Below are 23,669 nucleotides of genomic sequence, written 5' to 3' on the forward strand. Positions count from 1 at the left end.
CCGCTCCGTGACGTCATCGGTGGGCGCGGCCGCGGCTCCGCCTCCGGCTCCGGGTGTCGCTGCGCAGCCGCGGTGACTCTGGTGCCCCCCCCCAAGCCGTGCTCGCCCGTGGCTTCCTGTCTGGCCTCCCCCGGAACGGGGTCTAGCGCAGCCCGCCTGGTTGGTCGCTCCTAAGCATCTTTCCATCTCCCTGATCTTACCAACCAGAGAGAGCTGTCTCTTTAGTGCAGCCTGAGCACATCATTCATACTTATGTGACGGCCTTGACTCACTGCTGTAATTGTTTCTCCGCTATGCTGTACCTAGAAGCTTTATCCTACTTATTCTGTTTTTCTGTGTATCCTGGTGCCTAGAACAGTGATTGTTGCTAATAAGAGCTGGGGGCGTCTGGCTGGCTCAGTCGGAAAAGCATACGACTCTTTTATTTTTTAAGTTTATTTTTGAGACAGATTGAGAGAGAGAGAGAGTGCCAAGCAGGCTCCGAGCTGTCAGCACAGAGCTCAAATTCAAACTGAGATCATGACCTGAGCTGAAACCAAGAGTCAGATGCTTAACCCACAGAGCCATCCAGGCACTCCCTGGGTAGAGATTACTTACATAAAACTTTAAACCATGTCTTTCTTTGAAATATATATGCATATGAACTGGGTAAATATTTGTGGCTCAACTAATGAAAGCCTTTTGCTCTTTCTACCTCAGTCAACCAACCAAGCATTCCCTGGCTTAGTAGGCAGTGAGTGAGCAGAATTCAGGCAACTATGCACCAGGCACTGGGAGGGGAAGACAGGAGATTAGAAAGGTAAAGTGAGGAGGTTGGGGGAATATGCGAGAGAAGTAAAGGGGGTTAAGGGGTACAAACTTCCAGTTATAAGTCACAGGGATGAGTCACAGCATAGAGAATATAGTCAATAATATGGTAATAGCTTTGTGCTGACTTACCGTGGTGAGCATTTCGTAACGTATATGCTTTCTGAATCACTCTGTTGTTTGATTAAAACATAATAGTATTGCATGCCAACTATACTCCAACTAAAAATTCAAACTTTAAGAAAAAATAAAGTACAGCGAAAGAGGGGCATTTAAAGTTGTAAACTTGTAGCAGCTTCCAGTTGTTTTTGGAACAAGATAGTAGAATATTCTAAGTATGAACATTGTAGGGGCTCCTGGGTGGCTCCGTTAAGCGTCGACTTCTGCTCAGATCATGACCTCACGGTTTGGAGTTCGAGCCCCCGTGTTGGGCTCTGTGCTGACAACTCAAAGCCTGGAGCCTGCTTCAGATTCTGTATCTCCCTCTCTCTCTGCCCCTTCCCCGTTCATGCTCTGCCCCCTCCCACTCAAAAATAAATAAACATACAAAAACACTGTAGACAATAAGAATGCTCTAGTCATCATTTAACAGGAGAACATAGGGGCGCCTGGGTGGCGCAGTCGGTTAAGCGGCCGACTTCAGCCAGGTCACGATCTCGCGGTCCGTGAGTTCGAGCCCCGCGTCGGGCTCTGGGCTGATGGCTCAGAGCCTGGAGCCTGTTTCCGATTCTGTGTCTCCCTCTCTCTCTGCCCCTCCCCCGTTCATGCTCTGTCTCTCTCTGTCCCAAAAATAAATAAATGTTGAAAAAAAAATTAAAAAAAAAAAAAACAAAAAAAAAAACAGGAGAACATAGGCTTTAATTCTACAACTTATGGTATCCCCTAATTCAATTGCACATTCGATGTAAGCTCTCTATTCCTGCAGTGCATTGCAGTGACAAATTGTGTAGAAAGTGAATCTTTGCAGTCACTCCCCATGATTACTTTAGATATGTTTCTTGCCTTTTCACCGAAACAACAAATTCCCCCAAAACACCCTTGTTAAAACGCCTGTCAAAGCCTGAAGTCCCAAACCTCATCATTCCTTTTGCTTTCAATGTTTTCTGGACTCTGGAAGACTCCCTGTAGTTACCAAATCCATGAAGATATGCCCTACATCCTGGGATTTACTTTTGATGGTTCACAGGAGGGAGCGTTGAGTATCAGTGACAGTGATCAGAGAAAGTTGTACTTCTCACCCTCACCACCCTCCCTTCACTGGTGTCATTTAAATGTCAGGCTAATCTGGCGGCAGCATGCAAAAACCAAATGAGAAGGGCACAAGAGAATAACAGGACACTGAAATAGATCATGCTTGATTTAATAAGCATCTTAAAGGAAAAGGATGGGAGAGGGGAAGATGTTAGGGAAGCATGGAGAAGAGTGGTTGGTCTGTCACACAGGGAAGGAAGTGTGGTGCTGTCCTCTAGACCTGGTGATTTTGAACAGGCTATTCTTGTCCAAGGGGCAGCTGGATATATGGGACCAAAGTCAGGAGAGGGATTAGGGCCCAAAGGATAAGTCTGGAAGTCACTATATGGAGGTGAAAGCTGAAAACTTACGATACACCGGGAATACTAAAATGTTGGGGAGAGGTGCCTGGCTAGCTCAGTTGGTAGAGAGGTGACTCTTCATCCCAGGGTTGTCAGTTCAAGCTCCACGTTGGGCAAGAAGCCTACTTAAAAAACAAAACAAAACAAAACAAAAACAAAAACACAAGAAAATGTGAAGTAAATAGGATCAGAGAGAGAGTTGAGCAAACTAAGGCTCCTGGAAGGCTCTGGAAGGTACGTACTGGGTGGAGCCAAGGAGCGCCTAAAGGGAAAGAAACCAAGAGGTGCTCAGATGTCAAAAGATTAATACATGACCTCTGTCAGAAGTGAGCCCTGAGAAAACTCATTTCAATAACCTGGAACTTTACACATCAAACAGGTAGCAACTATTATATCTGGGGCACGGCTGGAATTAGGGTGAATGAACATTTGAAGTATCTCCATAAGTTTTGCACCCAGGTACTCACGTGCCTTACCTTCCTCTTGGCCCCTATATAGCAGAGGGGAATAAATAAGGAAACAGATGAGGATCAAGACTTTCACCTTTTACTCGGAACATTTCTCTGTTAAAGATTCATTAAAAAGACCTCTGGGCCATTGGCCCTGGCATAGCTCTCCAGCTTACTTGCCGTCAGGCTTCAGGCAAGATTTAGCTAATGAGAGGCAGAAACAGTTTGTGTGGGAACTTGGCCCTAGAGAGAGAGAACCCAATGTTTATTTCCTTTCTCTTTCAACACTGTAATTGTGCCCTCGGATGCCCTTTCATGGCTGCACCTCTCAGCTGATGGCACTCTTCCCTCTTTTGTCCCTTTAAGCCTACAGGTGGTAAGCACTTTCTGCCGTTGCCAGCCTCTGGATGCCCCCACCCCCCACTGTACTTTGTTAGTTCCCTTAATCCTGCCCGTATCTCTGTAAAATACAACTCTATTGAATTCCTGTTGTTAGACCTTTTCGAGTGTGCCATCCATATTCTGATAGGATCCTCACTGATACAAACCATGTATCTATGTATTACGAGGGTTTAAAAAATGCACAAAAAAATGTGTACATAGGTAGAAAGTGCCAAGTGACAAAACCAGGTAACAAGTCGTTGCGAGGAACCTCAGCTCCCACATCTGTACACCAAGGGTTTTTGTGAAGATCAAACGAGATCCTGTCAAGTGCCTTAACGGGCGTTTTAGTGAATGTCTTCCTATCGTTGTCATTGTTACTGTCACTGGCGAGAGTGTGGAAATTAAAATGTAGGCCTCCCACTCTGCTAAGAATTAAATAAATCTATTCATTTATTAAAGGAAAAAGTGAAAGAAAGCCAAAGTAGGAGGGAGAGGGAACTGAGTCCTGGACAAGGACGATGCTTCTCGTTCCGTTTCCTGCATTCAAAGTTCCTGTCTCCGTCACAGTTTATAAGGACACCGGGGAGGGCAGGCCATGGGACCTACCGTATTTCCCAAAAAAAACAAAAACAAAACCCCCAAAACCAAGAACTCAGCTCGTTACTGAGCTACACAAGCTGGAGGGGTGCGGGGGGGGGGTACCGGAAGTTGCTCGGCGGCCCCGCCCACGGGAGTGAGCCCCGCCTCTTCCGGGCTCCACGGGACGGGCTTGCTTTTCGAGAACCTCTGGACCTGGGGATCGTGGATTTCCACGTGCGTATGGCTATCACGCGTCAGTCCTGACACCTTGTTTGCCCACACCCTTTCGCCACCCTCTCCAGGTCTGACTCAGGCCACGTCCGTGTCCCCTAGCGGGCCCCGCCCAGCTGTGTCCAGCTGCGGTGCATTCGTGCGACCTTGCGCGCCTTCCCGAGCCGCGCGGGCAGGGCAGACTCCCCGCGTAGCCCTCAGCCCCTCTCGCCTGGGATCTCCTCGATTATGTCATGCTAGCCGTTGGGGGTGCAGCCCTGCGTGGGCAAGCCTGTCCCTGAGCTCTTGGGGCTTCTGTTTACGGAGTGATAGACGAAAGTCAGATGGCTCACGTGTGATAATTCCTATAGGAAGGACGGTATAAAGGACGACTGGGAGGGGGCCCAGTTTCAGAAAAAGGGTGATCAGAAGCGTGGGGAGCGCTGAGAAAGGCGGGGATCGAGACTGATCGGTCAGGAGCATCATCGTTCACGGAAATGAGGCCTGGCCCGAATGGAGATTTTGGGCTAGTGGGGGCAGGTAGAGCTTAAAATGAATTAAAATGTCAGGTACTGATAAGCACTGGATTAATAATCATTTAAGCTAATCATATATAATTCTAAAGCTTATATTTTTTTTTTAAATTTTTTTTTTCAACGGTTTTATTTTATTTTTGGGACAGAGAGAGACAGAGCATGAACGGGGGAGGGGCAGAGAGAGAGGGAGACACAGAATCGGAAACAGGCTCCAGGCTCTGAGCCGTCAGCCCAGAGCCTGACGTGGGGCTCGAAACTCACGGACTAGCGAGATCGTGACCTGGCTGAAGTCGGCCGCTTAACCGACTGCGCCACCCAGGCGCCCTAAAGCTTATATTTATAATTAATTAAATTTACATTAGTTGTAATTAACTTTAATTATGACTAATTATATGCAAATATTAAACATTAAATTAGGCTTTCCTGGGTGGCTCCGTGGGTGAAGTGTCCAACTCTTGATTTCAGCTCAGGTTATGATCTCAAGGTTCGTGAGTTTGAGCCCCACATCCAGCTCTGTGCTGACACCACCAGAGCCTGCTTGGGATTCTCGCCCTCCCTCTCTCTCTCTCTCTCAAAATAAATAGACTTGAAAAACAACCTAAATTAATTAAATAAAACAGGGCTGTCTGAGAGGGGCTAGTTCAGAAGGGTGGATCAAGGAAGTCCCTTCCAAGAAGGTGATTTCACCAGGAATCTAAGTCACAAAAGTGCTAGCTGTGCAAATATCCACGTGAGAAAAACACCTTCCAGAACTGAGATTGACAAGTTAAGAGAAACAGAAAAGAAGCCAGTGTGGTGGGGCCTTGGGGATGAAAAAGAGTGTGGCATAAGATAGGGTTGGAGTAGTGGGCAGTGGCCAGACTAGGAAAGCCAGGTACTGGGTGGAAGGTTTTACCACGTGTGATGAGAAGCCATGATCTCATTTATGTTGAAATATGCCAAGTGGCTGGTGGCTAGGGCGGGAGTGGGATTGGGGTGCTATTCAGGAGGTCCCAAGTGACTGATCGTAGTGACAGATGGTAACAGGGATGGAAGGGTGTGGACAGATCGGGGATATGTTTGGAAATGGCTTTGCTGGCAGATTGGGTATACCGAGAGGGCTCAGAGAAAGAAGAATTAATGTAGACTGTATTTTTGGCTTGAGCAGCTGTTTGTTAGTGTTGACCGGAGGGAGAAAACTGGGAGAATAGGCAGGTCTGGAGGAGTGAGGGATCAAAATTTCTGTTTTGGCCAAAACGGACAATCATCTGTGTTTATGGCACATCTATGTGGAGATGTCACGTAAGCATTTCATTTTATTATTATATTTTATTTTTAAAATTTTTAATGTTTATTTTTGGGAGACAGAGACAGCATGAGCGGGAGAGGGCAGAGAGAGAGAGAGAGAGAGAGAGACCCAGAATCGGAAGCAGGCTCCAGGCTCTGAGCTGTCAGCACAGAGCCCGACGCGGGGCTCGAACCCACGAACCGTGAGATCATGACCTGAGCTGAAGTCAGACACTCAACTGACTGAGCCACCCAGCCGCCCCGCATTTTATTATTATATTTCAAAGATTTTATCTTGACGTAATCTCTCCACCCCACGTGGAACTCGAACTCACAACTTGAGGTAAAGAGTTGCACGCTCCACTGACTCAGCCAGCTGAGCACCCCAGTCATGTGAGCATTTTAACGTACTGCTTTGGCGTTTCAGGGAGAGTCCAGATTGAGTTAAGTTAGGGAATCTGTTGGCAGGTGGCAACTCAAATAATATGAAATTGCCGTTTTTGGTTAAAAGAAATGGTTGAATGCTGGCATTTTCAGTTGCTCAGTCTACCAGACGGTATTTAAAGCCACGAGTCTGCACAAAGTCACTTAGGAAGAGCATGTAGAGGGAAGAGAATGAAGGACAGGTTCCCAGCAGGCGCCTCAGAAGGCAGAAGAGTGTCAGAGAATGGTGTCATCTGACTTCAGCAGCTGGGCCCAGTCCGGCTCATCCTATAGATTTACACTTAGATGCTATTTTTCCCTGCAAGTCTTCCTTAATTCCTAAAGTGCTAGGTCGGTACCCACAGTCTCTTGGCCCTAACCACAGTGGCCTGGAAACGTTTGGGTCCTTGCCTGTCTCCCTCAATAAATGTAACCTCTACAAGGGCGGAAATGGTTCCTAAGACCGCGCGTGGGGGCCCGGCAAGGAGCATGCGTCGAGAATGTACCTGTTCCTACATTTTGCAGGGCTAATTAAGACCCCCAAGCTTCCGTTTTTTCAGAGTACCTCTGAAAATGCCCCTCTCTCCCCCACCCCATCCCTAACGCCTCCGAAGCCTCATCTGTCTTCGGAACGTGAAATCAGTTTGACAGGTTATAGTGGTGTTACTTTTTAGGAACCTAACGCCTCCCTCCAGTACGGGACGCCTGCAGAGATGCCCTCAGTCCTTCACTTCTATGTCCGTCCCTCTGGCCATGAAGAGGGCGGCCTCTGGACACACTCGGAGGAAGCTGCAAGGGAAATTGCCAGAGCTGCAGGCTGTCAAGACCGAGCTGTGCTACAACGTGAACTGGACAGGTGGGCCAAGTATCGGATTCTTGGGGGAGGTCTACCAGCCAGGGGCCGTGTCTCCAGGTATCCTTGCCCTGTCCCTCCGTGCAGCGGACTCCCTCCCAAGCGCCGAGGAGATGAGAAGCTCACGTGGCTCTTTGGCTGCCCCTTGTTACCGGGGTGATGTTGCCCAGGAGTCCTGGCTCCGTTCTGACTCCAGCGACCTACTGCTGGAGGTTGGGCCCAGGCAAGTGTCTCAGCCCCAGGGCGATCCATTCCATGTTCTCGGGCATTCCTCCCTTGCAGGCACACTGCCCAACCCTTCTGCTTCCATTCCTCTCCTTCCTCCCATCTCGATCCTCGGCGGATCTGTACTTCCTTCGTTCCGTCCTTCTCCCTGCCCGGAACGCCACACCCCGCCCGGAAAGCCACTGAAACCGGGGGCTCTGGGGTGCTAACCATCCGGCCCACTCCTCAGGCTGAACTTCTCCACCCCAGCCTCTACCAACGTCGTGTCCGTGTGCTGGGCTGCGGGGCTGGGGGCCGGGATCGCGTGGAGACTACCCGGCGGTACCTGCTCTCGGTGAGGCCTGAGATAAAGAGATGAGGTCCTGACTTACAAAGGTAGTAAAGGAGAAACGGGAGGAGCTCTTGGCTTTAGGCCTGTCCTGTTTGCAAGTTGTTCACTGCCTGAGGCTACCTGGTCGAGGGCTGAATGGGACGGAAGTCCAGCCTGTGCGCCCCTTACCGCGGACTCGTGCCGGCGTGGGCGGGGCGTGTTGTTCTAATCAGAACACGGGCACCACGGAGACAGCAGTGGGCCGGCCCTGCGTGACTTAGAGGACCGGGGGTGCTCCATTTTGTCCACTCTTCAGCTCTCCGCCCCCTGCCCTCTGCGTGTGTCTCCGCCCCTAGTTTGCCAAGCCCCCTTCCTCTGAGGCGAAGACCCTGGCTCTGGCTACCCTGCATGACCGGATGACGGAGCAGCACTTCCCGAGGCCCATCCAGAGCTTCTCCCTTCGGAGCATGTCAGCACCTCTCAACGGCCAGATCGACATCCTGGCAGAGGGCCGGTGTGCCCTGGAAAAAGCCAACCGGGAGCTAGGTGAGCAGGGGTGCCCGGGAGGCAGGCCCAGGCGAGGCCACTCGGGATGCCGGGACCCGTGACAGTGGGGGCCTGCACCCCACCGTCCGCTCTTCCCGTGGTTGTCTCCTAGGCCTGGCCCTAGACTCCTGGGACCTGGATTTCTACACCAAACGCTTCCAGGAGCTAAAGCGGAACCCCAGCACCGTGGAGGCCTTCGACCTGGCTCAGTCCAATAGGTGGGAAGGAATGGGGGCCATCCTGATGTCTGAGCCCGTGGAGGTTGGAAGGGAGGGCGCAGGGACCCGCCTTCACGGCTGTCTTTTGGCACGGGGGCGCCCCGAGTCTGTCTGGGGGCCTGGGCCTGTCCATGCAGTCGTCTCCATTCAGTCTGACACCCTGTTCACTTTGAGTCCGAGTGGTCCACAGTGAAAGAACGTTTGAGGATTGTGGGTTTGGGAATCTGGTGTGACCTGTTATCTGAGTGAGAGCTGCTGTACCGTAACAGTTGCTGACGCTGGTGGGGAGAGCCGGCACGGTGTGCGACGTGACCCGTGTTTCTTGCGGCCCTCCCCCCGCCTCTCCCGTCACCCCTGCAGCGAGCACAGCCGACACTGGTTCTTCAAGGGCCAGCTCCACATGGATGGGCAGGAGATGACGCACTCCCTGTTGAGGCCATCATGAGCACTCAGGCGTCCTCGAACCCACACAACGTCCTACGTTCTGTGACAACAGCAGGTGGGCTTGGGTCTAGGCTGGGGTGGCCTCGGGTCCAGGAGAGGGGAGGCCCCAAGCCTTCACGGGGTAAGCGCAGACCCCAGAAGGAAGCAAGGTCCAGAACCAATGTGTCCACAGCGCAATCCAAGGGAAGGAGGTACGATTCCTACAGCCCGGAGGACCCCACGCGACCAAGCTGCTTCCGGCAGCAGCGGGCGCTGAGACATGTCGTCTTCACGGCGGAGACCCACAACTTCCCCACATGTGAGCTGGGTCCTGGGGACAGGTGAGGGAGCTCGGAGTGTAGGGTAGAGTGAAGGTCCTCGGCTGGTCTGGGAAAACAGACAGGCTGGTTGTCCTGAGTTTAATGGGTGGGCAGGGTTGGGGTCTCTCTCTGTGGTACCCATACCTCTCCCCCGTCTCTTTACAGGAGTAGCCCCCTTCAGTGGGGCGACCACAGGCACCGGGGGCCGGATCCGAGATGTCCAGTGCACGGGCCGTGGCGCCCACGTGGTGGCTGGGACTGCTGGCTACTGCTTTGGAAACCTGCACATCCAGGTCCTGCCTCTTTGCTCCCTGCGTCCCTTCCCTGTCCCGGCAGGCCTGGAGCACCTCTGTTCTAAGGTCATCCTGGGTGCCTTTTCTTGGGAGGCAGGGCTCCAGTGTAGCTGGCCTTTCACCGACTGTGGCCGTGAGGACTCTTAAGCCCAGGGGAGACCCAGGTGCCCAGATAGGCTTTGCAGAACTGCACGTTCTTTCTTTTTTTTAAGTTTATTTATGTTTTGAGAGAGAGCGCAAGCATGAGTGGGGGAGGGCAGAGAGAGAGGAGAGAGAGAGAATCCCAAGCAGGCCCCGCGCTCTCAGCACAGAGCCCAACTCACAGCTCATGGAATCATGGCCTGAGCCCAAAACCAAGAGTCTGATGCTTAACCGACTGAGCCACCCAGGCGCCTCCTGCAATTTTCTTTATAAAAAAGCATCTGCTCAGCAACGAAACATGGTGTTGGGTCAGTCTTAATGATCACCACCTGCCCCCAAAGTCTAATTTCTTAGAGAGCCCTAAGAACTCTGATCCCAAGACTCAAGAAAGGCTGGTGTGGGAGGTGGGGAACAAGATCGGCGCTTAATCACAGGCTCTACACCTCCTTGAAATAGAACTTCCAGAAGCGGGACATTCCAACCACACGGGCGGTCCTTGGTGGATTAGACTCTTCCCAAAGGACCCTGGCGCCTCTGTCTTTTTTTTTTTTTTTTTTAACGTTTATTTATTTTTGAGACAGAGACAGAGCATGAACGGGGGGGGTCAGAGAGAGGGAGACACAGAATCTGAAGCAGGCTCCAGGCTCTGAGCTGTCAGCACAGAGCCCGACGCGGGGCTCGAACTCACGGAGTGTGAGATCATGACCTGAGCTGAAGTCGGACGCTTAACCGACTGAGCCACCCAGGCGCCCCTGTCTTCTGTCTTTACAGCCAACCTTCCCCTTTCCTTCCAGGTTACAATTTGCCCTGGGAGGACCCAAGCTTCCAGTATCCTGAGAACTTTGCCCGACCCCTGGAGGTCGCCATTGAGGCCAGTAACGGGGCTTCTGATTACGGCAACAAGTTTGGGGAGCCAGTGCTGGCCGGTGAGGCTGGGGGTGTGGGGGTTAACGGACCCCTAGTACTAGAGGTGTGGTGGGGTGAATGACTGAGAGCACTGGGCTGTGGGGGGCGGGTACTGACTGGCCTCTGTCCCCACTGTCTGTGGTGTCACGCTCCAGGCTTCGCCCGCTCCTTGGGCCTCCAGCTCCCGGACGGCCAGCGGCGTGAGTGGATCAAACCCATCATGTTTAGTGGGGGCATTGGTCCATGGAGGCTGAGCATGTGAGCAAGGAGCCCCCAGAGCCAGGTAAAAGCCCACCCCCTTTCTCCTTATCCAGCCGGCTTGTCCGCAGCACCAGCAGCTGCTGGAGGGGAATTAGAGGCTATGCTAGGGTTCGTTTTTATGTGTTTATTATTTATTTATACACACACGCACATATTTTTTTTTTTCTTATTCTCAAGTTATTTAACATACACTATAGCCTTGGCTTCAGGAGTAGACCCAGTGATTCATCGCTTACATACGGCACCAATGCTCATCCCAACAAGTGCCCTCCTCCGTGCCCATCACCCATTTTCCCACACCCATCAACCCTTAGTTTGTTCTCTGTATTTAAGAGTCTCTTACGGTTTGCCTCCCTCTGTTTATATTTTTCCTTCCCTTCCCCTTACGATCAAGGGGTTTGTTTTTAATCTCCCAGCTCCTGTGTCTTCTCCCAGTATAGGTTTTCAAGGCAGGACGGCGCTTTATGCCCACGGGGCTGTCTCCGTCTGTGTTGCCTCTGTGTGCGCCTGTTTCCTTCTACCCGCCAGGGGCCTGCCCTGCTAAGTCGAGGCAACCAGCGCTGTCCTCCAGGGGCTTTTATCTGCTCGCTCAGTTCAGGTGGGCAACCATTTGTCAGGCCCCACCCCGTGCCGGATCGTGGGGTACGATCAAGATACGAACCAGGTCCCGTGTATTGAATGGGTGACCCCGTCACATGGTTCAGAATTTAAAAGGCAAACAAGGTTATACCGCAAAAACTGTCCTTCCCTTGACCTCCAGCACCATGTTTCTCTCCCTAGAGATAATCACTGTTAACCAGTTAACTTGCGTACCTTACTGGAGATATTTCCAGCATATATAACAGACCTGGGGCGCCCGGGTGACTCAGTCGGTTAAGCACCCGACTTCTGATTTCGGCTCAGGTTATGTTTTCACAGTTCGTGAGACTGAGCCCCGCGTCGGGCTCGATGCCGAGCGTGAGCCTGCTTGGGATTCCCTCTCTCCCTCTCTCTGCCCCTCCACTCATGCGTGCTAAAAGGAAAGAACTTGTTTAAGAAAACAGACCTATATGGGGGCACCTTGTATGCTCAGTCGGGTTAAGGTCCGACTTCGGCTCAGGTCATGGTCTCATGGTTTATGAGTTCGAACCCCTCGTCGGGCTCTGTGCTGACAGCCCAGAGCCTGGAGCCTGCTTCCGATTCTGTCTCCCTCTCTCTCCCGCCCCTTGTCTGTTCCCGCTCGTCCTCTCTCTCTCAGAAATAAATAAACATTTAAAAAAAAGGGGGGGGGGAGAAGACAGGCCTATATGTATATTTGTCCCTTTTTTTAGATAAGGAACATATGCGCACACTTCAATTTTTTAATAAAATAGAGATGTAATCTGTGTATCATAAAGGTCACCCTTTTAAACCCACATCAGTGGGGTTTTTTTAGTGTATTCACAAAGTCTGTGCATCGATTCCTACCAATTCCAGAACATTGTCGCACCACCATACTCCCTTAGCACCTTCCCCCCTCAGCCTCTGGCGGCTGCTAAATCTATGTCTGTCCCTGTGGATTTGCCAGTTCCAGATACTTCATGTAAATGGGATCAAACGGTCTGTGACCTTTTGTGTCTGGCATCTTTCACTTAGCGTATTTTCAAGACTCATCTGCACCAGAGCATGTATTAATATTTCTTTTTTTTTTTTTATTATTTTTTTTAACATTTATTTATTTTTGAGACAGAGACAGAGCATGAACGGGGGAGGGTCAGAGAGAGAGGGAGACACAGAATCGGAAACAGGCTCCAGGCTCTGAGCCATCAGCCCAGAGCCTGACGTGGGGCTCGAACTTACGGACCGTGAGATCGTGACCTGAGCTGAAGTCGGACGCTCAACCGAGTGAGCCACCCAGGCGCCCCTCTTTTTTTTTTTTTTTTTTTTTTTTTTAACAGTCAAATGATACTCCGTTATGTAGACCTATCATGTTTATCCATTCCTCAGTCCGTAGACATTTGAGTTTCTTCTACTTTTCAGCTGGTGTGGATAGTGCTGCTATAAATATACGTGTACACGTTTTTCTCTCTTTTCTTTTTTTTAATGTTTATTTTTGAGAGAGAGAGAGCGCACAGGTGGGGTAGGGGCAGAGAAGGGGGAACAGAGGATCTGAAGCGGGCTCTGCACTGACAGCAGGAAGCCTGATGTGGGGCTCGAACCACGAACCGTGAAACCATGACCTGAGCTGAAGTCGGGACACTCAACTGACGGAGCCGCCAGGTGCCCCAAATATATGTGTACACATTTTTCTGTGTCCACAGGTTCTCGTATCTCTAGCCTGTATAACTAGGTGTGGAATTGCTGAGTCCCTTAGTCACTATGTGTAAACTTTTTTTTTTTTTAACAATTTAACTTTTTTTTTATTTTCATTTTTGGGACAGGGAGAGACAGAGCACGAACAGGGGAGGGTCAGAGAGAGGGAGACACAGAATCTGAAACAGCCTCCTGAAACAGGCTCCAGGCTCTGAGCCGTCAGCCCAGAGCCCGACGCGGGGCTTGAACTCACGGACCGTGAAATCATGACCTGAGCCGAAGTCGGCCGCTCAACCGACTGAGCCACCATGCGCCCCTACGTGTAACTTTTTGAAAAATGGCCAGACTGTTTTCCAAAGCAGCTGGACCCTTTCATACTCCCCCCAGCAATGTAAGAGGGTTCTGATTTCTCCACATCCTCACCACGTCTTGCTGATCTTTTTTGATTCTAGCCATCCCATGTCATAAAGTCGTGTCTCGTTGTGGTTTTGATTTGCATTTCCCTAATGACTGATGACGTTGACACTCCTCATATGCGTTTCTATGTCTTCCGTGGTGAAATGTCTGTCTCGATTCTTTGTCCATTCTTTTTAAATTAATTAATTTATTTGTGAGAGACAGAGTGTGAACGGGGGAGAGGCAGAGAGGAAGAGAGAGAATTCTAAGCAGGCTCTATGCCCAGCGCAGAACCCAATGCGGGGCTTGATCTCTTGATCTCACAACTGAGATCATGACCTAAGCCGAAACCAAGAGCAGACACTTAACCTACTGAGCCATCCAGGCACCCCTCCTTGTCCATTTTTATTTTATTTATTTTTATTAATTTTTTAAATTTACATCCAAGTCAGTTACCATATAATGCACTAATGATTTCAGGAGTAGATTCCAGTGATTCATCCCCTACGTATAACACCTAGTGCTCGTCCCAACAAGTGTTCTCCTTAATGCCACTTACCCATTTAGCCCATCCTCCACCCATAACCCCTCCAGCAGCCCTCAGTTTATTTTTTTCTTTGATTATTTTTAAATGGTTTTTTCTTTAATTTATTTTTGAGAGTGAGAGAGCATTAGTGGGAGAGGCAGAGAGAGAGGGAGTCACAGAATCCCAAGCAGGCTCCAGGCTCCAAGCTGTCAGCACAGAGCCCGACGTGGGGCTCGAACCCACAAGGTGAGACCATGACCTGAGTCGAAGTCGGACGCTTAACTGACTGAGCCACGCAGGCGCCCCAGTTTACTCTTTATATTTAAGAGTCCCTTATGTTTTGTCCCCTTCCCTGTTTTTATATTATTTTTGCTTCCCTTCCCCTATGTTCTTCTGTTTTGTATCTTAAATTCCATACGAGTGAAGTCGTATGATACTTGTCTTTCTCTGACTAATTTCGCTGAGCATAGTACCCTCTAGTTCCATCCATGTTACTGCAAATGGCAAGTTTTCATTCTTTTTTACTGCCAAATAATTCTCCATTGCCTATATACCACGTGTTCTTTATCCATTTGTCTGTCGTTGGACATTTGGGCTCTTTCCACACTTTGGCTATCGTCGATAGTGCCGCTGTAAACATGGGGGTGCATGTGTCCCTTCGAAACAGCACACTTGTATCCTTTGGATAAATACCCAGTAGTGCAATTGTTGGGTCGTAGGGTAGTTTTATTTTTCATTTTCTGAGGAACCTTCATACTGTTTTCCAGAGCGGCTACACCAGTTTCTTTGTCCATTTTTAAATGGGGTTGTCTTTTTTGTGTAGTTATAAGAGTTTTATATATTCTAGATGCTAGACTTTTATCGGGTAGATACATGATTTGCAAATATATCCTATTCTGTGGGTTGTCTTTTTACTTTCTTCGTGGTGTCTTATGAAACCCCAGTGTTTTTAATTTTGGTAAAGTCTGGTTTATCTATTTTTTCTTTTGCTGTTTATGGTTTTGATGTCACGACTAAGAAATCATCGCCTAAGCCAAAGTCCTTAAGATTTACAGCAGTGTTTTCTTGTAATATTTTTTATAGCTCTTAACCTTTATATTTAGGAAGTCCTAAAGATTTACAGCTGTGTTTTTTATATATTATTTTTATAGTTTTTAGCTCTTACATTTAGGTTTCTGATATGTTTTGAATGAATTTTTGTATATGGTGTGAGGTAGGAGTCTAACTTCTCCCTTTTATATGTGCATATCCAGTTGTCCTAACACCATGTTTTGAAAAGACTATTCGTACCTTCTTGAATTGTCTTGGGACTCTTGTCAAAAATCAGTTGGCCAGGGGGTGCCTGGGTGGCTCAGTCGATAAGCGCACCGGATTCGGTCTCAGGTCATGATCTGGCAGGTTCATCGTTTGAGCCCCGTGTCGGGCTCTGTGCTGACGCTCAGAGCCGGGAGCCTGCTTCAGATTCTGTGTCTCCCTCTCTGCACCTCCCCCGCTCACACTCTGTCTCTCTCTCCTTCAAAAATAAACAAACATTAAAAAAAATTTTTTAAAGAAAGGTCAACGGTATTTCCTCTCTGGTAATACAAATAATACTGCAGTGTTAATTTGGTACAGAGGTGACTTTGCGCCTACGTGAATAATCCGGGAGCGTGAATTCCTCAAAGTGTATTTATCCAAAGAATACTTGCGTTTGTAATACTGATTGCTGTCCCGGTCTGTCTGCTTCCCTGTATCCTTAACTTACTCGTGCTGACACTTGTGTGGGATCTTGACGCCAGTGTTCGGACTCTGTCTTCCTTCCTCTCAGGCATGGATGTTGTAAAGGTCGGGGGTCCCGTCTACAGGATCGGAGTCGGGGTGGAGCCGCCTCGTCTGTGCAGGTGAGGAGAGTAGCTCAGATGCAGCCTCCGGGACGTTGTGGGGCCCTGTGCGCAGGTGGGGCGTGAGCTCCCGGACCCCCTCGCCTGAGCTATGCCATGCGTTCCCCCAGGTGCAGGGAGACAATTCCAGTGACCTGGACTTCGGGGCTGTGCAGCGGGGAGACCCGGAGATGGAACAGAAGATGAACCGTGTGATCCGGGCTTGCGTGGAGGCCGCCAGGGGGAACCCCATCTGCAGCCTCCACGACCAGGGTGCCGGTGGCAACGGTGAGAGAAGGGGTCCGGACAAGGTCCCGGCCGCCCCGGGCTCTTGCCAGATTCGGCTCAGAGAGGGGCATCGAGGATCTGCGACTGGCCGCCCGGCCCCGGGTCCCATCCTCCACCCCCTGTACCTTCTGGAGAGGCTCCGCTTTGGGGCGTTGGGAGCCTGCTGCCCTGGGTGGTTTGGTGGGGGGTGTGGAAGTGATCCGTGCGGACACACAGCATCAGGGGCTCCCTGGAGGCCGGGCACTGCCCTCTGTTCGCCGGGTCCCGACCGTGGCCAGGTCACCACCTTCCCACGCACCGTCTCACCAGCAACGTCCTGAAGGAGCTGAGTGACCCGGCTGGAGCTGTCATCTACACACCAGCCGCTTCCAGGTGGGCCTTGTCCCCCCTCTGCCTCCCTCCCCTCCCCGCCGGCCCCCGCCATCTTCTAGCAGAAACGTGAGCCTGGGGAGTGCCCACCGACCTCTTCCTTTCCTCCTCCCCCGTGGATGCAGCTCGGGACCCGACCCTGAACGCCCTGGAAATCTGGGGGCCGAGTACCAGGAGTCAAATGCTCTGCTGAGGCCCGTGTGACCGAGACTTCCTCAGTCGTGTCAGCGCCCGGGAGCGCTGCCCAGCTTGCTTTGTGGGCACCATTACGGGAGACAGGAGGTGAGTTGGCCGCATGGGTGGGCGGAGCTGCGGGGGGTGGGCTGGAGCAGGGGGTAGGTGCGGGGAGTGGGAGGGCGGGAGTTGGTGGCTCAGCTGCGGGCGGTGGGCTGGAGCAGGGGGTAGGTGGCTCACAGACTGGGAAACGGGGGGGGGGGGGGGGCCGGGCCCTCGAGGGGACGCCCAAGCAGAGGGTGGGAAGCGCACCTCGCTGCTTTCTAGAAGTGGCCCCCGCTGGGCCTCACGGTCTCGAAGTGGCCCCTGCTGGGCCTCATGGTCTCGTGCCCTCTGGGCCATGTTCCATGGTCTGTAGATCGTGCTGGTGGACGATCGGGACTGTCCCGTCGGAAGAAATGGCGAAGGGGACGCCCCTCGCCCCCAACCCCTGTGGACCTGGAGCTGGATTGGGTGCTGGGCCAGATGCCTCGGAAGGTGCGTGTGTGTGGGTGGGAGGCTGGTCTCCCTTCCCCACCCCGGCCCTTCACTCCCCCTTTGCCGACGTGCGCCTTCTCACCCCTCACCCGGTGCCCGGTGCTCACACCCCTGCCGCCTTCTGTGTCCTAGGAGTTCTTCCTGCAGCGGAGTCTCCCCGTGCTGCGGCCCTGGCCCTTGCCCCCGGGGCTGAGTGTGCGCCAGGCTCTGGAGCGCGTCCTGAGGCTGCCTGCTGTGGCCAGCAAGCGATACCTCACGAACAAGGTTTCCCTGCACCCCTGCTCTGCCCCTTGTCCCCCGCGCCCTTCCCTCTGCTCACCGCCCTGGCCTCCCACTCTTTGGGATTGCCGAGGGGGCTCAACAGGCCCAAGGGAGGAGTGACGGGGCCCGGCGGCCGCCCTGATGGCCTGGTGCCCCCGCGCCCCGGCGTCCCGTCCCTTGGCCTCTTGCCGACCCTGCCTGGTCCCGCAGGTGGACCGCTCCGTGGGCGGCCTGGTGGCGCAGCAGCAGTGCGTTTGGGCCCCTGCAGACCCCTCTGGCCGACGTGGCGGTTGTGGCATTGATCACCAGGAGCTCGTAGGGGCTGCCACGGCTCTAGGAGAGCAGCCGTCAAAAGCCTGCTGGACCCCAAGGTTGCCGCCCGACTGGCTGTGGCCGAAGCCCTCACCAACCTGGTGTTTGCTCTGTCACCGACCTCCGGGAGTCCCCTGCGGCTTCTGCCCTGGGGCTGCAGGCCTCTGCGATGCACCTCCGTCCACCGCTCACCTTTTCCTCCTGCCCTTCGTGCCCGGGACCTCCCGGTCCCTGTGCCCCGGTCCGGTCTCCACGCGGCTCTCCCTCTTTAATGCCCGTGTCCACCGCTCCCCAGGACGTGAAGTGCAGCGGGAACTGGATGTGGGCGGCCAAGCTCCCGTGGAGGGCGCGGCTCTGGCCGACGCCTGCGCGGCGATGGTGGCGGTGATGGCGGCCTTGGGTGTGGCGGTGGGACGGTGGCAAGGACTCCCTCCATGGGCCGCCCGGGTCGCTCTGAGACCGTTCGGGCCCCCGTATGTCCTGGGTGTGTCCCCTGTTAGAGCGTGGTCCTTCCTTCTTCTCTCTTCTTTGCACCTCCCTGTTCGTCACTCTTTCCCTTCCTTCTCTTCTCTCTTCCTACTCTGTCTGTCCGGACATAATCCACTGTGACCCCGGACTCAAGCGTCCTGGGGGCAGAGGTAACGTGGATGCTTCCCTGTCCCTCGCCGCGTCATGTGTTCGGGGTCTGTGGGTCTGTCCGCGTGCCGGCCGCTTTGGCACTCGTGAGTGTGGTGGGGAGTCCTGAGCCGCTCACCTCCCTCACCCCTTCCCCGTCTCCCCAGGCCAGCTGCTGTTCGTGCCTCTGAGCCCCGGGCAGCACCGGCTGGGGGGCACAGCCCTGGCCCAGTGCTTCTCGCAGCTGGGCGAGCAGCCCCCGAACCTGGACCTTCCCGAGAACCTGGTGCGTGCCTTCCGCATCACACAGGGGCTGCTGCGAGGTGAGCGGGGCCCCTGGCGGAGACGGTGTTGTGTGTGGCGGATGCGTGGCGGGCGTTCCCCGGCTGAGCTGGCGAGGCTGGGGCAAGAGGGATGCGGCGTCCCCTCTCTCTGGTTCCCACACGTGGCCTGCTGGGTGAGGGCGCGGGGCCGTCAGGTTTGGGCCCTGAGCTTGCTGAGCGTTTTTCTCCTTCCTCCAGACCGTCTCCTCTGCTCAGGCCACGATGTCAGTGACGGGGTCTCGTCACCTGCCTGCTAGAGATGGCCTTTGCTGGGAATTGTGGGATAGAGGTGGACCGTGCCTGCCCCTGGGGTCGATGGTGAGGAGCCGGGGGTCTGGACTCGGGCCTGAGTGGCCTGCAGGGTGGGCCCCGTAGACCCCAGGTCCTGTGAGAAAATGGAGCATCCCCACCTCCATTCCCTGAGTCCTTGCCATCTCCCTGACCCTGAGCAGGTGAGTTCCCCGCCCCTGCCATCTGAGATCTCCCGAGACCCTGAGGCCACATCCTCGGTCTTGGTCTCCCAGGCCTCACCCCACCCCTGATCCTTGCCTGCGCTCACTCAGCCCTTAGCCGCCCCGCCCCCCCCCCCCCCCCGCCTCGGTGTACCTCCGCATCCCCGGTGGCACCCTTGTCACCCTCCCGCCCCCTCTGTTCCCCCAGCGCTGCCTGCATTGTTCGCCGAGGAGCCGGGCCCTGTGCTGGAGGTGCGGGGGCCCGACCTGGCCCAGGTGCTGAAGCGCTACCCGTGACGGCCGGCCTGCACTGCCTGGAGCTGGGCGCCACGGGCGACGCTGGGCCCCACGGCCCTGGTGAGGGAGCGGGCAGCAGCCTCGCGGTGGGGCCGCGGTCCGCCTGTGCCGGCCCGGGGGAGGGGGCCGGGTTGGACGTCCTCGCTCTGGCCTCTCCCCGTAGGTGCGAGTGTCCGTGAACGGGGCTGTGGTTCTGGAAGAGTCTGTGAGGCAGCTGCGAGCCCTCTGGGAGGAGACGAGTTTCCAGCTGGACCGGCTGCAGGCCGAGCCGCGCTGTGTGGCGGAGGAAGAGCAGGGGGCTCAGGGGAGCGGACGGGGCCCACTTACTGCCTGCCCCCCAGGCTTCCCCAAAGCTTCCGTGCCCCGAGAGCCTGGTGAGGCAATGTGTGCACAGTCGTGGCTTCCCGGACACTGGGCCGGGGTGGAACCCACGGCCCGACGCCAGGGCCTCCCTGGAGCCGCGTCTGGGGGGATGGCGGTGGGGAAGGAGCCCTCCGGCCCAGAGACCCTCCTTCACCCTCCAGGTGGTCCCATTCCCCGGGTTGCCATCTTGCGAGAGGAGGGCAGTAACGGAGACCGCGAGATGGCAGACGGCTTCCATTTGGCCGGGTTCGAGGTGAGCGTCGTCGTCAGCGGGGCCGGGGCTGGGCCTCGGGCTCTTTGTCCTCCTGAGCTTCCCCTCCCCGTCCTGACAGGTGTGGGATGTGACCATGCAGGACCTCTGCTCTGGGGCGATCGGGCTGGACACGTTCCGCGGCGTGGCCTTCGTGGGCGGCTTCAGCTACGCGGATGTCCTGGGCTCTGCCAAAGGTGGGCGTCAGGCTTCCGCCCACGGCCTCCCCCGCCCCATTCGCGGGGAGGTGCCTTAGCTCCCTTCTTGACCGAGAGCTGGCCTCTCTCCTCCCAAGTCCGGGGAGAGAGAGCACATTGACTCTGGGCCGGCTGCCAGCACAAGGCCTGTGGCTAACCGACATGAGGTGTGGGAGCGCTGGGTGGCACATGACTCAACCAAAGGGCACCACTCAACACCAGCAGATTGTGCTGTTAGAAAGCCGGCTTGGCACGGCCAGGTCTTGTTTTCGAGAGAAGCCAAAAATCCAGATTTTTTTTTTGCACAGAATCTGTATTTTTAAAAACGTTTATTATTTTTGAGAGAGACAGAATGTGAGTGGCGGGGAGGCACAGAGACAAAGAGAATCCCAAGCAGGCCCCACGCTGTCAGCACAGAGCCCAACTCAGGGCTTGAACTCACAAACCATGAGGTCATGACCTGAGCCGAAGTCAATAGTCGGCAGCTTAACCGACTGAGCCACCCAGGCGCCCCTATATGAAATTTTAGTTAAAAAAATTGTTTTTAAATGTTTTATTTTAGGGGGCAGGGGAGGGGCAGAGAGGGAGGGAGACACAGAATCCGAAGCAGGCTGCAGGCTCTGTGCTGACAGCACAGAGCCTGACGCTGGGCTCGAACTGTGAACCACGAGATCGTGACCTGAGCCGAAGTCGGACACTTAACCGACTGAGCCACCCAGGCGTCCCCACAAAATCTTATTTGTAAATGTTAGGCAGTGAAATAAAGTGTTGCACATGCCCGCTGGCCAGGCAAGAAACTTACGGGCCATCTCTGGTCCAGGACTTGGCAACATCTGATTTAAGCAGATAAACCTATTTCTTCCCCTTGGATTTGCCCTGAGTTGCGTGCACGTGTGTGTATTTTGGGTGCTGGGGAGGGGCGGGGGTGGCGGTCATGGCAGGGCTGGAAACCGGAAACGCAGCCATCCGCCTCCGTTCCGGGTCCCTCCGTGACTTCTGTGTTCCCTGCTAGGGTGGGCCGCTGCTGTGACCTTCCACCCGCTGGCCGGGGCTGAACTGAGACGCTTCCGGAAGCGGCCCGACACCTTCAGCCTGGGCGTGTGTAATGGCTGTCAGTTGCTGGCTCTGCTGGGCTGGGTGGGAGGTAGCCCCAGCGAGGAGGCAGAGGGGACGGGCCAGGACTCCTGGCCGGCCCGGCCGGGCCTCCTGCTTCGCCACAACCTGTCTGGGCGCTTTGAGTCCCGCTGGGCCAGCGTGCGGGTGGGTCCTGGGCCGGCCCTGATGCTTCGAGGGATGGAAGGAGCTGTGCTACCCGTGTGGAGCGCTCATGGCGAAGGTCAGCCTCCCAAAGGAGGGGAGGGTCTGGCCGGGTGGGGGGGGGGGGGCCAGAGGGGAAGCTGTGATCTCACTTCCCCCTCCTCTCCCCCCCCCCCTTCCCCAGGTTACATGGCTTTTTCTTCTCCGGAACTCCAAGCCCAGATTGAGGCCAGGGGCTTGGCTCCGCTGCACTGGGCCGACGACGACGGGAACCCCACGGAACAGTATCCCCTGAACCCCAACGGGTCCCCAGGGGGCGTGGCTGGCGTCTGCTCCCTCGACGGCCGCCACCTGGCCCTCATGCCTCACCCTGAGCGGGCTGTGCGGCTTTGGCAGTGGGCGTGGCAGCCTCCTCCCTTTGACACTCTGACTACCTCCCCTGGCTCCAGCTCTTCGTCAACGCGCGAAACTGGACCCGGGAGGGGGCTGCTGAGCAGGGGGGCGTCGTGGGGGGCACCCGGGCCCAACGGTCTCAGCCCGCCCCATCCCCATCTTCAGAAGCACCCCCACGTCATCTCCACAGACGTCTGGGACAGACAAGGACCAAAGCGCAAAAAAAAAAACCTCAGCTAATGTTACTAATCAGCCCGCTTTTGCCTTACATTGTTGGATGTGTTCCTCTCTGCCATAGTTTGTTCTTTGTGGACCCGGGAAGCCGCGTGTGGTTCTGAGGCAGAAGCCTGCCTGCAGCAGGGGGAGGGTCCCATCGCCCCAGGCCACTCGGGCCAGTGATCGAGGCGTGCCTCCTGTCTTCCTCCGGGCTCGGGGGCATGTTTTACGTGCCCCTTCCCCATACGTGGGATTGTGGGGCTGGGGGTGTGCGAGAGCACGCAAGTCGGGGCCTGAGTGTTCTCATCAGAAAAACTGCAGAAGGAAGCTTTCGAGATTTCTCTTTTCAAAATGTAGTGCTGGTCGCCTGGGGCCTCAGTCGGTTACACGTAGGACTTCAGCTCAGGTCGGGATCTCCCAGCTCGTGGGTTCGAGCCCCGCGTCGCCGCGTCGGGCTCTGTGCTGACAGCTCAGAGCTGGAGCTGCTTCGCATTCTGTGTCTCCCTCGCTCTCTGCCCCTCCCCCACTCACCCTGTTTCTCTTTCAAAAATAAATAAACCTTAAAACAAAATGTAGTGCTGTGTGGTGCAAGCAATTGTTTGCGGACGTTTCTGCAAAACCGGTGTCCAGCTGTGGGGTAGGGCTTGCCCCAGTGCGGGCCTCTGAACTCAGCATTTGCTTCTAGATTTAGCAGATCCCTTCCTGGCAGAAAAGGGCAGCACCTGCTTCCCTCGGATTGAGCCTTCAGTATCCAGTCATTCGGTCATTCCATTAATGTGTGGTGATTAGCCACAGGGCCTAACGTGGTCACTGCTCCCAGGGGTCTTCTGGTGTGAATAGAATTTAAATCACAGCTGTAGGGGCACTCGGGTGGCTCAGTCGGCTTGGTTTTGCCTCAGGTCAGGATCTCACAGTTTGTGAGTTGGAATCCCTAGCCGGGCTCCACAGGCAGCCCAGAGCCTCTCAAAAATAAAGAGTATAAAGAGTATACCAGGAACTAAGCATGTGTTTGGCATTTTAAATGTATCTAAATTATGTCACAAGAATTCATCAAGATACTTGAGAGGCTACCCTCTTTGTTCTTTTGTTTTTGGTTTTTTTTTTTTCTCAAAGGTAGAATTAAGGTTAAATAAATAGCCTAGGGACACACATCTACGGGCCAGCCGGGAGGCAGGGCTCGGCCTACAGCTGCTGCTGCCTTCCTGCAGTCACGCCGGAGGCGGCGGGACCCAGAGTAATGCTGACAGCCGTCCATCGCCTCCTTTGCTTACAAGACTGTGACTGTGTGCAGAGGTCACTTCCCCAGGACTTGTGCAACTGGAATGCGTTTGCCCCCTGGAGAGTTCAACATCTTTATTCAGGAAATTTCATTCACCAAGGGGCGCCTGGGCGGTTGATTTCAACTCAGATCTTGGTTTCAACTCAGATCGTGATCTCACGGTTCCTGCTTTCAAGCCCCCGAATCGGGCTCCATGCTGACAGTGTGGCGCCTGCTTGGGATTCTTCCCCACCCCCCTCTCTCTCTCTGCCCCTTCTCCATTTGTCCTCTTTCTTTCAGAATAAAAGAAGAG

General features: G+C 54.2%; 1 protein-coding gene across 1 annotated transcript; it reads left to right on the top strand.

Moving 5' to 3' along the window:
- The first annotated feature begins 3,978 nt into the window (after window positions 1–3,978).
- PFAS (phosphoribosylformylglycinamidine synthase) lies at window positions 3,979–22,255 on the top strand. Its single transcript, XM_030295949.1, is given in 47 exon segments — window positions 3,979–4,045; window positions 6,921–7,004; window positions 7,006–7,102; window positions 7,187–7,213; window positions 7,216–7,253; window positions 7,255–7,322; window positions 7,554–7,618; window positions 7,621–7,658; window positions 7,991–8,180; window positions 8,293–8,398; window positions 8,759–8,826; window positions 8,829–8,876; window positions 8,879–8,897; window positions 9,015–9,048; window positions 9,050–9,138; window positions 9,305–9,431; window positions 10,366–10,501; window positions 10,637–10,720; window positions 10,723–10,764; window positions 15,743–15,787; window positions 15,790–15,815; window positions 15,926–16,082; window positions 16,391–16,474; window positions 16,577–16,737; window positions 17,044–17,095; window positions 17,098–17,162; window positions 17,295–17,426; window positions 17,634–17,678; window positions 17,680–17,722; window positions 17,725–17,769; window positions 17,772–17,846; window positions 18,014–18,073; window positions 18,076–18,183; window positions 18,186–18,212; window positions 18,296–18,373; window positions 18,518–18,673; window positions 18,872–18,904; window positions 18,907–18,968; window positions 18,970–18,991; window positions 19,334–19,419; window positions 19,422–19,505; window positions 19,586–19,796; window positions 19,947–20,038; window positions 20,118–20,232; window positions 21,245–21,568; window positions 21,674–21,922; window positions 21,925–22,255. Coding segments are annotated over 46 exon segments (4,254 nt in total). The 5' UTR covers window positions 3,979–4,045; window positions 6,921–6,959; the 3' UTR covers window positions 22,221–22,255.
- Window positions 22,256–23,669: the final 1,414 nt, after the last annotated feature.

The sequence above is a fragment of the Lynx canadensis genome, chromosome E1, assembly GCF_007474595.2.
Source record: "Lynx canadensis isolate LIC74 chromosome E1, mLynCan4.pri.v2, whole genome shotgun sequence".
Classification (NCBI taxonomy): domain Eukaryota; kingdom Metazoa; phylum Chordata; class Mammalia; order Carnivora; family Felidae; genus Lynx; species Lynx canadensis.